The sequence below is a fragment of the Hirsutella rhossiliensis genome, assembly GCF_020360975.1.
Source record: "Hirsutella rhossiliensis strain HR02 chromosome Unknown scaffold00003, whole genome shotgun sequence".
NCBI classification, from domain to species: domain Eukaryota; kingdom Fungi; phylum Ascomycota; class Sordariomycetes; order Hypocreales; family Ophiocordycipitaceae; genus Hirsutella; species Hirsutella rhossiliensis.
Window position 1 is genome coordinate 4437118 of NW_025408669.1, and position 12861 is coordinate 4449978.

Here is a 12861-nt window from a genome sequence, read left to right on the forward strand (position 1 = left end):
CAGACTGGGCCCGCTCACCAGCCACTCAGTGGTACCCATTCACGCCGCCCGCCCGCAGAGCGTCCAGCTCATCCCTGACCTTCCTAAACTCATCCTGCGCCTGTCTCTCGCGCCGGGTCACGAGACTGACCTCCTCCCTCAGCGCCTCAAGCCGCCGGGTGACGGCCACGTCCTCCGAAATGGCCAGCGTCTGGAACCCGCCCAGCGCATTCCGCGCCTTCTCGAGTGCTTCCCATGCGTCCTTGACTTTGTCCTTCAGCATCTTTTGCCGCTTCTGGTAGCCGCCCAGGTGAAGAGCCAGCTTCTTTTCCATCTTGGTTCCCTCCTCGGCAGAGGCCATGATGGAGTCTTGGGCGGACTATAAGAGGGGCAAAGTTAGCATCCAAAATCATAGACGTCGTAAATGGCAACAAAGATCAGAGCAAAACTCACGTCAAATGCGGCGCGCATGGCGGACTTTTGCTCCTCTTCGTCGTCATTGTAGCAGCCCAGACCGAGCAGCGTCGAATCCGGCGCGCGGCCGTCAAAGACACCCTGTATCTCTGCAAGGCTGGGGCGAGGCTTAGTTTCCGACAGGATCAGGAGGCGCGCGTCGGCGAGGGCGCTGTCGTCGATGTGATCGATCGTGTGAGGAGTGCCCTTGAGTTCAGACCCTGGCAAGGGGTATTTGCTCGCATCGTGGGCCACGAGCGCTGCTGCCTCTCTTGCAATCATGGCCGCGGCAGGGTCCGTCATCTGATCGGCCGCCTTCGCCAGATGCGTCAAGTCGACAACCAGCGGCCGCGGGAGGCCGCGTTGCATGACTTGAGATCTCCGTCTTCGCTCCAATTCTTCTTCCGCCTCTCGCCTCTCCCGCTCTCTCCGGTCACGCTCGGCCGCATCTTCCTGCCGGGCTTCCTCGGACATGCCCGTTTCTTGCTGGTCATCGGGAATTTCGAATTCCCACTCGGTGTCTTTGGGCCTGGGAAGCGAGGCGAGACCCGCACGGACTTGGTTTCGCGCCGCCATCTCGTGCATTCTCACGTCCCGAGGGGTGGCGGAAGTCGGGGTCATGGCACCGTCCTGGTTCAAGGCGAATGTGTCGCGTGGGGTTCGCATGGGCGTTTGCCCCGGCCGGCCCGGCGTTGCGCCGACGCCGTTGGCGCCCCTCAGGGGTGTCGACATGGGATTCGGCGTAGCCACCGTCTGTTTCCGGGGAGCGATGCCCTCGAAGCCCGTCGAACCTGCTCCTTCATGGAGAGGAGTGTTCTCGCCGCCCAGCAAAGCCGACTTGGTCTCGTTGAGAGCTCGTATGTTTCGAATCTCGTTGGCAATGTGGTCTTCCTGTGCTGGCGCCTTTGGCGTCCGGATCGGAGCGTTGGTGTTGAGTGTGGAATACGAGTTGACCAAGCCTCGGGTCGCGTCATTGTCGCTCTCCCTGGCCATTGTGTTGGCCGCCTCGCCCATCTTGCCCATCTTGATTATTTCTTCCAGTTCGCCGTCGTTGACCTGCGGTGCCGGCAGGTTCAGGGCGCGACGCTTGCTATTCTGCTCGGCCTCACGCAGCTTCTGCATCTGGCCCGCCTTGATAGCCGCCTTTTGCGAGTCCGACATGCCTTCCTTTTCATTCTTCCTCCTTTTGCGTTCGCCATCTTCATCACCATCGCCCTTTCGCTTGGTTGCAAGCTGCTGCTTCCGAGGATCGAATGCCTGGCGCTGCAGTTCGTTGCGGGACAGTTCGTCGAGAGTGTCGTAGAAACCGGGTGCGGCCTTCTTCTCGAATGGGATGTCGGCGTTGTAGTCCATTTCGCCCTTCTTGCGAGTCACCACCTTGATGTTGATGCCGGCCGTCTTGAGCTCTCGGCGCTTCTGCAGCGAGGCCAGACGACGGGACTCCTCCTGCTGACGCTCGCGTGCCTTTCTCTTTGCTTTTTTGCCCTGCGTGTTGGCGAGGCGGGCTCGAGCCTCGCTCAGCATTTCCTTTTCGTCCTCATCGAGATCGATGGTGTCGGGGCGGGCGGGCTTGGTCTCCGGGTCTGGGTCGAGCTCGCCCGGGCGAAGCCTCCTGGTGTCAGCAGCGCTGGGAGCCTGCGTCTCGCCACCCTCGGGGCCAGTGAGGCCAAGAGTCGAGGACTCGCGGGCCTCGGCTTCGTCGAGGAGCTTTTGGTATCGCTCGAGGCACTGGTTGGCGGTGCGGCCGACAATGGGGGCAATGGTGCGCCACTGGGTGGGCATGATTTTTGCGAGGTGCAGAAGCTTCTCATCCTCTTCCTTGCTCCATTCAATCTTCTTGATGCTGGGGTCAAGCCATTCGTTCCAGCGAGCTTTGCACTGCTTGGGCGTCTTGCGCGCCAGCAGCGAGGACACGCGTGCCCACTGGTTGAGTCCATACTTGGAGACGGAGGCCTTGAGGATCTCGTCCTCGATGTTGGTCCACACCCCTCCCTTGACGACGGGCATTTTGGCGGTAGGCAGGTAAGCCGTGGTTGTTTAACGGAGGAAGTGGGAGTGGACAAAATGCGCCAAGACGAGGCTGTACTGTATGGAGTATGGAGTTCAGCTGGGCATTGCTGAGTCAGATGTTGATGACATAATCACAGATGATCGACTACCAGCCGTCGCCGTTGACATTTGCAAGTCACAAGAGAAGGACGACATGCCGAAGCATAGATGGACGAAACATAAATACATCAGCCAGTGACTGCCCCCCCGCTCCTTTGCGTCCTCAAGATTGGATGAGTCCCGATACATTTGGAATCAACGAACTTGTCCCGCTGTTTTGCTATGTCACGTGACTCCCGTCCTCAATCCCGATCGTCGGTCGAAACCGGTCTTGACCCAAGAGCTGTCCTGGCCACTTGACAAGGCGCCGGCTGCCACCAACTTAGGCGACATGCAAGCAGTGAGCAAAGTCTGTAGCTGGGGAAGCTGGCCGGCTCGCTGGAGCATCGATTTTCTCTGAGGCGGAGGCTGCGGTGAGCTCTAGTCTGACTCTGCGACATTTCCTGCCTCCATATCTGCCTCATGCTTACACACAGCGCTGTAGCTTGCCTGGGTACGCATCGCGGAGCATGACGCCATGTCGTCTCTTGCCTCTTGCCCATGCCGTCGCGTCTTGCCCAACATCGTGGCGCATGACGCCATGTTCGTCTCTGGCTTCACTCGCGTGGCATTAGCCCCGCAGATGCCTCTCCATGTATAAAGTTGCCTCGCTGAAACTGGGCTGGAGTTGCTACCTAGCTTCCAGTGTTCCTCATAGGTCCTTTGTACAGTTATGCTCAACCAAGTGTCTTTGGATTTTCCTCTTCTCCGACTAAATGACGTTTATGCGGTGGACAATCCGCGGCCGGACTCGTTGCTTTGTAAAAGCCTGAAAGGCATCCTCATGGCGGAAAAAGAGCTCGCTGCACCATGTCGGTATATGAGCCAATCCCCGGGTCTCCCGTTCAAAGTTTCAAACTACAGTCAAAATATGATTGGATGAGATAAACACAACTGTCTGCCAACGCATTCACACATCGCCTTTGAGTCGAGAATACCAAGAGCCCGGGCGGATATAAGCGACTGGGCAAGCAATCGGTTGAGGCAGTCATACGTACGAGTGGACGGCCAAGTGGACAGTCGAGCAGACAGACGGACAAGCTCACCTCAATCGCTAGGAATGAAAGAGACCACGACCGCGGCAAAGTAGAGGGCCCTGGCGCCAAACAAAAAAAGCCGACGACATAAACACTGGTAGCATCGCTAACCCACCACCACAGGAAACAACCAAGAACGGTCATGGTGAACCTCACAGCGAGCCAGAAAGGCAACACGCGCCATGAAGTCTTTGTAACTCCCCATCTCCCTGCCCATGTCCATTTCAACATGGTTGCTGCGGTAATAAGGAGTCATCGCCATCGGTGGACAGTGTATCCTGCAGAAACCCCTTCGGCGAGCCATCGATTCCATCATGAGTCCGGATATCCGAAGATCAACTGACACATCAGCTGCAAAATCGTCGATGGGCGCCTGATTGTGAAAACAAAGAGGTCAATACTACCGTGTGAGAGCTTGAAGAGATTACAAGACGCAATCCCTAGCGTTCTGCAACTGCTCGAAGAGCATTACTCGCCGAAACACTGCTGTCTCCATTATTGATGGACGGCTTCCTTCAAACATGTCTTCACCGGGTCAGGCGCTTCGGACAATTATCAACGTTTGCTTCATCGCCGCATCAGGGACAATCGTCCTCCGCGCACTGGGGATACGACGATCAGCTCTCCTACCTGGACCATGTGTTTGGCTGTACGTGGTGCTACGCAGATTTTGCATTTGGAGTTGGGGGTTTGCCTGATACTCGCCGACGCTTCATTACCTTGACTAGGTGGAAAGATGTGGGCAGCGGAGAGAGCCTCGACGACCCAAGATGGAAGTCGCATCTCCTTCAACAAACTGGGGTGCAACCTTTGATCCGGAAAATGGGCAGGGGCGTGTTGGCCAGGCGTTTGAGAAGTTGAGAAGACATGGAAATCCTGTCTTTTATGGCGACGCTCCGCCCATCAATCCTGCCAGCATAAAGGATTTATGGACGTATATTTATGAGAAAAATGACAAGTTGATACGAACTTCAACTTGTACATAGTGCAGAACTGATGATCGACCCTAGCTAACGGCATAAATTCAACCTCATTCGGCTCAGCTGGTATGGCCTCACGAGCTAGAGAGGACTTACACCAACCTCACTTTGGAGCTCGGGCCAGGACAGTTCCCATCTTGGAGTATGTACCTCCCGCCGAGACCACAAAGTCCTCGACCTGGAGGCCGGCCTTGGCCTGAAACACGCAAATGATGTCGGAGCCTCCAAACAAGAAGCACGAGATATCGTCTCCCTTCTTCACCACGTCGCCCTTTCTGACCGACAGCTTGACGGACGACACCATGGCCATGCCAATGGGAAGCACCGCAACCTTGCCCAGGACGGGGTTGTCAATGACCACGACGCCTCGCAGCTGCAGGAACTGGTACCCTGGGGTGTTGGGGGCGTCGGGCCCGCACATGATGCGGATGGGCCGGCACTGCGCGTCAACCTCGAGGTAGGCCGCTCCCTGGACGTTCTTGGCCTCAATCACCTTGCCCGAGACGGGCGCGTGCTGGCGGTGGTAGTTGAAGGTGTTGAGGAACGCGTGCATCCAGACGCCGCCGCCAAACTCGAGCGCGTGCTCGCTTCCCTGCAGCAGCGAGCTGATGGTCCACGGGAGGTTCTTGATGTTGACGATGCCCTCGGACTCGATGCTGATGATGCTTGCGTTTTCTACTGTAACGGGCTGAGCCCGTGAGGGTCTCGGCTCCGCTCTCGACAAGACCCACCGGAGCTCCGCTTATAAGCTCGTGCCATCTTCGAGAGCTTTCCTTTCTTTTCTTTTCTTCTTCTTTTCTCCTTAGCTTTAGGATACTCGTCGCAGTCGCTCAGCTAGTTGTCAACACACTCAGTTGAGACCGTTACATTATCCTAAAGCTCCGCTCATCGTTAAAGCCTTTGATCACAATCAATTGGCAGCGCTGTTCAGTTCCCTTTGTGGGTACGCGGAGTGGCAGTAGCTTGGGCAATCCTGTGTGGAACGCCCGCGACGAAAGTGCGTGTGTGTACGGCGCCAAAGCCAGCTTGGCTCGCGTCGCGTAGCTCTCATCTCCCGAGCAAAGGACGTGGAGCGTCAATCTGCTCTCCGTACGGCGTGCGGTTGAGCGAGAAGTACGTGATTGCTGCTTGGCTCCCAGTGTGGACGGCAGCAGCTGGACTAGAAGCCCTGTGCAGAACGTCCAGCCGTGTAGGAAGGAGCCTTCGAGGCGTTGATAGCGTTCGACCGTTGTCGAGATATCCCTTCCGTATCAGACTTGCTGTGTGATCAAGTCGCCCTCAGTCCTGAGAGACGAGGAAAATCTTCAGTCATGGAGGCAATCGATTCCCAGCAAGGTTCTTTTGAGCCTCAATCGATGATGCAAGCCCTGGCTGCAGTGATGGACAAACTAGAAAGTGTGTGTGCAAGCCAAGAGGCCGAACGCGAAGAGATGCGATCGCAGATCCGAATCCTCCAAACAGCCGTCTCAACTCCGACTCCGGCAAATGAACCAGTCGCTCCTATCGAACCGATGTCCGACAACACGCCTCAATCGATCGAGACATCCGAAAGAATCCCATCAAAGAGGGTAAAACCAACCTTGCCTGATCCGCCGAAATTCGATGGAACCAGGAAAAACTTCCGTCCCTGGTTCTTAGAGATGAAAGCGAAATTGGCTGTGGACCGACAGGCATTCGACAATAAAGAAGCACTCTTCGCCTATGTGTACTCCCGGTTGGCGGGAACAGCCCAGAACATGGCCGCTGCTTATTACGAACAGGGCGGTATCGATGGTGCTCGCTCCCCAGATCTGTTTCTCGACTACTTGAACCGTCGGTACGGGGACCCGAACGCAAAGGCACGAGCACTGGATCGACTTCGATCGTTGAAGCAGAAGCCTGATGAGAGTTTCGCCAGTTTCTTCCCAAAGTTCGAGAAAGAGCTTGCCGATAGTGGCGGTGGCGAGTGGGCCGACGTGGTGCAAATCAATTACTTGGAAGGAGCAATTAATAATAGGCTCAAGTCGAGTCTCGTCAGTGCCGTCAGTCTCCGAAGGATTTCAACAGCTACGCCGAGCTACTCTTGACGATTGGCTCGCGCCTAGATAGCCTCAATTTCCACCAACGACAACAAGGCCGCGAGCAGAGGTCAAGAAAGGAGTATGGTCGTTTATCCGAACCGCTCGAGTCCCGACAAAGCCCCGTCACCCGGATCGCCAACCACGTCGTCCCCCCCGTCCGATGATCAGATGGATTGGGAACCCGTGAAAGCAAATCGGTTGATAAACGGCAGGAGGGCCCCGGAGGAAAAGCAATTTGTTCCGTTGGAGGAGCGCAAATGTTACGAGTGCGGGAAGCTTGGCCATCTTGCGGCCAAGTGTCCCGGGAAGGAGCGGCGGCAGCAGAGAGTCAAGGTCCGTGTCGAAGAGAAGACAAGAAGCTCGAGAGCAAAGCACCAAGAGCCCGCGGAGAGTTCTAGCGGGGACCTCCGATGACCATTCGGAAAACGAGTAGCTCCTGACGAAAATCGCCGTCAGGAGCGCGCAAAGGCTGAGGCGGAATGGGCAACTCAGAAGGACGAGATGGACTGTGAAGGCCTCTACGTAAATTTCGGTATCAATCGAGAGTATTTCACCACGGCCTTCGTTGACTGTGGTTGCCTGTGTTATGGGACCATCAGTGAGCGCCTTGCCCGCAAGCTTCACCTGCCGCGTATTCCGATTAAACCTCGAGCGTTGGAGCAGGTCAACACATTCTCACCCGAGGCCATCTGTGCCGTGACCTACTTCGACTTCGATATCGACGGGTACCAGAAGAAAAGAGCTTTTTTCTACGTTGTGCGAGACCAGACCGATCCTGTGATTCTGGGCAAGAAGTGGTTGAACCAGGAGGATGTCACCTTGCGATTATCGCAGAACCTCTTGCATATCGGGACGCACGACCATTGGGTGAAAGGCCGAGACCCGAAGGAGGAGGAACGGTGCAACATACGAGGACAGGCGGCGTTCGTGTTCGCCGGAATGGTTCGCCGAGCAAGAAAGTTCAAGCATCGAGACGATGGAGTGCGGATCTTCGCCGCAAGCCTGAAAGACATTGAGAAGGCATTGACTCCGAGGAAGAAGTCAGACCCGAGAGAGAAGCTGCCCCGTCACTACCACGAGTACCTATCCGTCTTCGACCGCGACCAAGCGGACCAACTCCCACCGCGTCGTCCGGGGTGTGATCACAAGATTCAGTTAGAGAGAGGTCCTGATGACAAGGAGAAAGAACCGCCGTGGGGACCATTGTACGGCATGTCACGAGAAGAGCTCATTGTTCTGCGAAAGACTCTCACTGAGCTACTCGACAAGGGTTTCATTCGAGCAAGTAGTTCTCCAGCGTCAGCACCAGTTTTGTTCGTGAGGAAGCCCGGTGGTGGTCTGCGCTTTGCGTGGACTATCGAGGATTGAATGCGATCACCAAGAAAGACCGATATCCCTTGCCGTTGATCGAGGAAACTTTGCGGTCGCTGTCCAAGGCCAAGTGGCTCACCAAACTTGACGTTATCGCAGCATTTCACAAGATTCGCGTCGAGGAGGGAGACGAGTGGAAGACAGCATTCAGAACACGTTACGGACTCTACGAATGGCTTGTCACGCCATTCGGGTTGACGGGTGCTCCGCAACGTTTCAGCGTTACATAAACCACACGTTGCGAGATTTCCTCGACGAGTTCTGTTCCGCTTACATTGACGACATCTTGATCTACTCGAGCGGTTCGCTCGCAGATCATCGCAACAAAGTCAGGCAGGTCCTTGCTCGACTGCGAGATGCAGGCCTGCAGATTGATATCGACAAGTGTGACTTTGAGGCAAAGAGTGTCAAGTACCTGGGCTTCATCGTCGAAGCCGGGAAAGGTATCCGCGTGGACCCGGAGAAGGTGCAGGCAATTCAGCAGTGGCAGCGACCCCGTTCTGTCAAAGGCGTCAGAAGCTTTCTGGGGTTTGCCAACTATTACCGGCAATTCATTCCCAGATTCTCCAACATCGCCGCGCCTCTAACGGCGTTAACAAAGAAGGATGCGGTGTTTGCGTGGTCGAAGGAGTGCGACAAGGCCTTCGAGGAGTTGAAGGCTCTTCTGACCAGTGCGCCGGTCCTTGCGCAATGGGATCCGGATAGAGAGACGATTGTGGAGACGGATTCATCCGGTTATGTCACAGGAGGGGCGCTCTCGCAAAAGGGCGATGACGGCATCATGCGGCCTGTGGCCTTCTTCTCAAAGAAAAACGCACCGGCGGAGTGCAACTACCCAATCCACGATAAAGAGCTGCTGGCGATCATTCGCTGCCTTGAGCATTGGGACGCCGAATTGAGGAGTGTGAAGTCCTTTACCGTTTTGACGGATCATCTCAACCTCCGTTACTTCACCAAGAAGCAGCAACTGAGTGAACGTCAGGCGCGATGGGCTGAGACGCTATCGCGGTACAGCTTCACCATCAAGCATCGACCGGGCAAAGAAGCCGTCGTACCGGACACGCTGTCTCGACGAGAACAGGACATGCCGCACAGCGCCGAAGATGATCGGTTGCAAGGACGACGTGTTCAGCTGCTGCAACGTAACAAGGGTGGCCTGGTGACAAAAGTCAAGAGCGGTTATGTCACCAAGGGCGACACGGATCAACCCGATGACGCAACAACTGACCAAGACGACTCAATCGAAAACCCTTTCTCGGACCCGGAACTGCAGAAGTTATGGGACGAAGGTGTCAAGAAGCACAATCGTTATTGGCTCATCCGAAAGGCCGTACAGCAAGGCGAGAGGCGTCTGCCGTCGCATTGGGGACTGCCCGTGATGCTCTCGGAATGCTCGATTGACGATGGACAGCGGCTCTGCTGGCGAGAGCGAATTTGGGTGCCGAACCACGAACCCTGCGCACGCGGCTTATGCAGGAGACGCATGACTCAACGCTTGCAGGACACCCCGGACGGGACATGCTGAAGTCCTTGTTGAGCCGCAAGTTTTATTGGCCAGGCCTCGATTCAGACGTGCGTCAATTTGTGAGAAATTGTGATGTGTGTGGCCGAAGCAACATTTGGCGAGAGAAGCGTCGCGGTTTATTGAAGCCGCTACCTATTCCAGACAGGATCTGGTCGGAGCTGTCAATTGACTTTGTGACAGACCTGCCACCAACCAAGTCGAACGGTTCGACCAACCTTATGGTCGTGACGGACAGACTGTCCAAAAGTGTCGTTCTTGAGTCATTGAAGGACATCACGGCCGAGACGACGGCCAGAGCATTGCTACGGAACGTGGTGCAACACCATGGCGTGCCGCGCGCGATCGTCACTGACCGTGGCACGCAATTCACCAGTAGACTATGGCAGAGGCTCTGCGAGCTGCTACGCGTGAAGCAAAGATTGTCTACGGCGTGGCATCCGAGACTGACGGTGCAACAGAAAGGGCGAATCAGGAAGTCGAGAGATATCTGAGGATCTTTGCTGCTTATGCTCAGGATAACTGGGAAGAGCTGTTGCCAGCGGCCATGATGGCCATCAACAATCACAACTCGACGTCGACAGGCCTGAGCCCGTTCTTTATCACGCATGGGTATCATGTTGACCCGATACAAGTCAAGGAGAAGTTACGGACGGACGGAAGGTCCCCAGTGACCAGGGCTGAAAGCATTGTGCAACGATTTCGAGAGGCAACGGAATGGGCCCAGGCGGCAATTGCGTCAGCGCAAGAGCAGCAAGAGAAGAACGCCAATTCGCGAAGACAGCCGTCAGACCAGTTCAAGCCTGGAGACAAGGTATGGCTGCGACTTCGCAACATCCGATCCAATCGGCCATCCAAGAAGCTCGATTGGCTGTCGGCCAAGTACACCGTCCTGGAGACCATTGGGTCACACGCGTGCAGGCTGGACACGCCTCCGGAATACACAACGTGTTCCACGTGTCGCTCTTACGCTTAGCAGCGGACGATCCGCTACCGTCACAGACGTCGGATGACTACCGCCCACCGGCCATTTTGACGGACGATGGCGAGCTGTGGGAAGTGGAAGAGATTCTGGACAGGAAGAAAGTCGGAGAGAGTGGAAAGTGTTGGTGAAATGGGTCGGATGGATAGGTCCGACGTGGGAGCCAGTCAAGTACGTCGCAGACACAATAGCACTGGCTAGGTATGAAGAAGTTCATGGGAAAGTTGGATCGAAACCACCCCAATCGAAACGATCGAAACGGGGAGGAAGGAGGGGTTATTGTAACGGGCTGAGCCCGTGAGGTCTCGGCTCCGCTCTCGACAAGACCCACCGGAGCTCCGCTTATAAGCTCGTGCCATCTTCGAGAGCTTTCCTTTCTTTTCTTTTCTTCTTCTTTTCTCCTTAGCTTTAGGATACTCGTCGCAGTCGCTCAGCTAGTTGTCAACACACTCAGTTGAGACCGTTACATCTACCGAGTTGTCGTAGGTGCAGTCAGCTGGGTAGACAATGACTCTATCGTCGTTAGGCGAGTCGATGGGTCTCGCGCCGTGCTTGAGGTGGCGGGCAAAGAACTCGTTAAAGGTTCGGAATCCGCCCGAGGGAACCAGGGCTTCGTCGAAGTTGTACTTGGGCGAATTCTTAAACGTCTCCAGGGACTCTTCCGTGAGGGAGGCCGGCGTGTCCATGAAAAGCCCGATGAGCTGGGCGTAAACGACGATCCAGGAAGACAGCCAGGTCAGCGGCTGGCCGACCTGGTCCGGATAGATTGCCGTCTGGAGCCCCAGCAGCGGCGGCTGGTGGAAAATAAAGTAGAACATGCAGAGGATGTCGTAGATATCCTTGCCCTCAAAGTTCTCGTGCGGGATCCATTTGAGCAGATCGTTGGAAAAGACGAGGAAAGAGCGGGCGTCTTTGATTTTCAGCTTGTCCATGAACTGGGGAATCTGCTTCCGCGCTGAGACCACCGCCGCTTGAAGGGCACCCTAGTGGACCTCTTCGAGATAGCCGACGAGCACAATGATGATGGGGTTGTAGATGACTTGGTCGACATCAATGATTGGCACAGGCGCACGGGGGCGAGATGGCGGCGGCTGAAAGCCGATTTCGCGATCAGGAGCAGTGGGCAGACCAGACATCTTGTTCAGGTTCGAGGGTTTTTGGTGTATGCAGAAGTGCAGATGGAAAGCTGTCAACTATTGGGCTCGCTTTGGTGAGAGGAGATGGTCTCTGCCGAGATTGGCGAGTCCTAGGTGATTTATAGGTGTGGACGTGTAGGCACCGACATGGGATTTGAAAAGGCGAGCTTCAGTCCACCCGTGGCTTGTGATGTCTGCTGCCGAATTTTTCCGGCAGTTAATGACCCAGTGTGGCACAACATTGCCTGGCGAGTATGAACATCCACCGTCATATCCAGGCTTGGAAATCGATCGTACAATCGATTTGATCGAATCGATTAATCGAATCGATTTCGATTTCGATCGATCGATTAGAAGTCCTGCTCGATCGATATCGTATCGATCCAACCTCCAATCGATCGATTTGATCGTCGTTCGCCATGTCCATACAAGGTGTCCAGGGTAGGCTGCGTAGGTTGGATGCGTGACGATGCTGCCGCCCGACGCGTCTGCCAAACACCCTGGCAAACGACCGGGGGTCCCAGGCAGCCAGTCATATCTATCTTGTTGCCGCGCGTCGCGTGTCGACAAAAGTAAATTGATCTCTCCGTCTCTTGCGTTTGCAAGTCCTCCCCGTTCAACGGAATCAGTACGCGTCGCAACCAGGAATTATTTCGGGCCTCAGCCTGTCCGAGTAGACTTCATACAGATTCGACCTTATCAGCCTCGCACCCTTCGATTTGACCTCGCCCACATTGTTTACGGACGTTTCCCACCATGGACGCGCTTGATGAGGACATAGAGATCGCCTCCTCCACGCCGCCGCCTTCCGAGCCGACAACCAGTTCAGCATCAACTAAATATGCACCCATGGGGTTTCCAGATTATGAAGCTTGGACGACTGATAAATTTGGGCGGTTCCCGGCTTCACGATTTGCCACGACCCTTCTCGAGAACGGACGTGGTGGTGGCAATTCGGATTCAGAATGAAGGACAACAGGTCACGGCCCCACAAGATCGTATGGATCTGCGAGAGATGCTTCCTCCGGGACAGGCCGAAGACAGCACATTACGTCTTCATCGCTTCGACTGGGGGAAGCGTCGTCCGACATCTGAGGAAGGAGCACAAAGTCGTGGTTTGTGCCACCTCTCCGTACCCCATCTCCACGTCGTTCGATCATGCCCGCTAACTTGTCAGCCACCTTCTAGACAAC

The 12861-nt window shown here is 55.6% G+C and overlaps 4 protein-coding genes across 4 annotated transcripts; 1 reads left to right on the forward strand and 3 right to left on the reverse strand.

Moving 5' to 3' along the window:
* Positions 1-25: 25 nt before the first annotated feature.
* HRG_03637 (pre-mRNA splicing factor component domain-containing protein) lies at positions 26-2439 on the reverse strand (the record flags this gene model as incomplete). The annotated part of the gene is made up of 2 exons (XM_044862108.1): positions 26-358; positions 433-2439. The coding sequence occupies 2 exons, from the start codon at positions 2437-2439 to the stop codon at positions 26-28; spliced, it is 2340 nt and encodes a 779-aa protein (XP_044723134.1).
* Positions 2440-4700: 2261 nt separating this feature from the next.
* HRG_03638 (phosphatidylserine decarboxylase domain-containing protein) lies at positions 4701-5356 on the reverse strand (the record flags this gene model as incomplete). The annotated part of the gene is made up of 2 exons (XM_044862109.1): positions 4701-5275; positions 5329-5356. 2 exons carry the CDS (start codon positions 5354-5356, stop codon positions 4701-4703), a joined length of 603 nt encoding a protein of 200 aa, XP_044723135.1.
* Positions 5357-6333: 977 nt separating this feature from the next.
* Positions 6334-10526, forward strand: HRG_03639 (reverse transcriptase (RNA-dependent DNA polymerase) domain-containing protein; the record flags this gene model as incomplete). The annotated part of the gene is made up of 11 exons (XM_044862110.1): positions 6334-6618; positions 6682-6840; positions 6907-6990; positions 7114-7974; positions 8040-8207; positions 8249-8496; positions 8590-8991; positions 9043-9509; positions 9587-9612; positions 9679-9897; positions 10068-10526. The coding sequence occupies 11 exons, from the start codon at positions 6334-6336 to the stop codon at positions 10524-10526; spliced, it is 3378 nt and encodes a 1125-aa protein (XP_044723136.1).
* Positions 10527-10966: 440 nt separating this feature from the next.
* HRG_03640 (putative phosphatidylserine decarboxylase protein) lies at positions 10967-11668 on the reverse strand (the record flags this gene model as incomplete). The annotated part of the gene is made up of 2 exons (XM_044862111.1): positions 10967-11476; positions 11525-11668. 2 exons carry the CDS (start codon positions 11666-11668, stop codon positions 10967-10969), a joined length of 654 nt encoding a protein of 217 aa, XP_044723137.1.
* Between the last annotated feature and the right edge of the window lie 1193 nt (positions 11669-12861).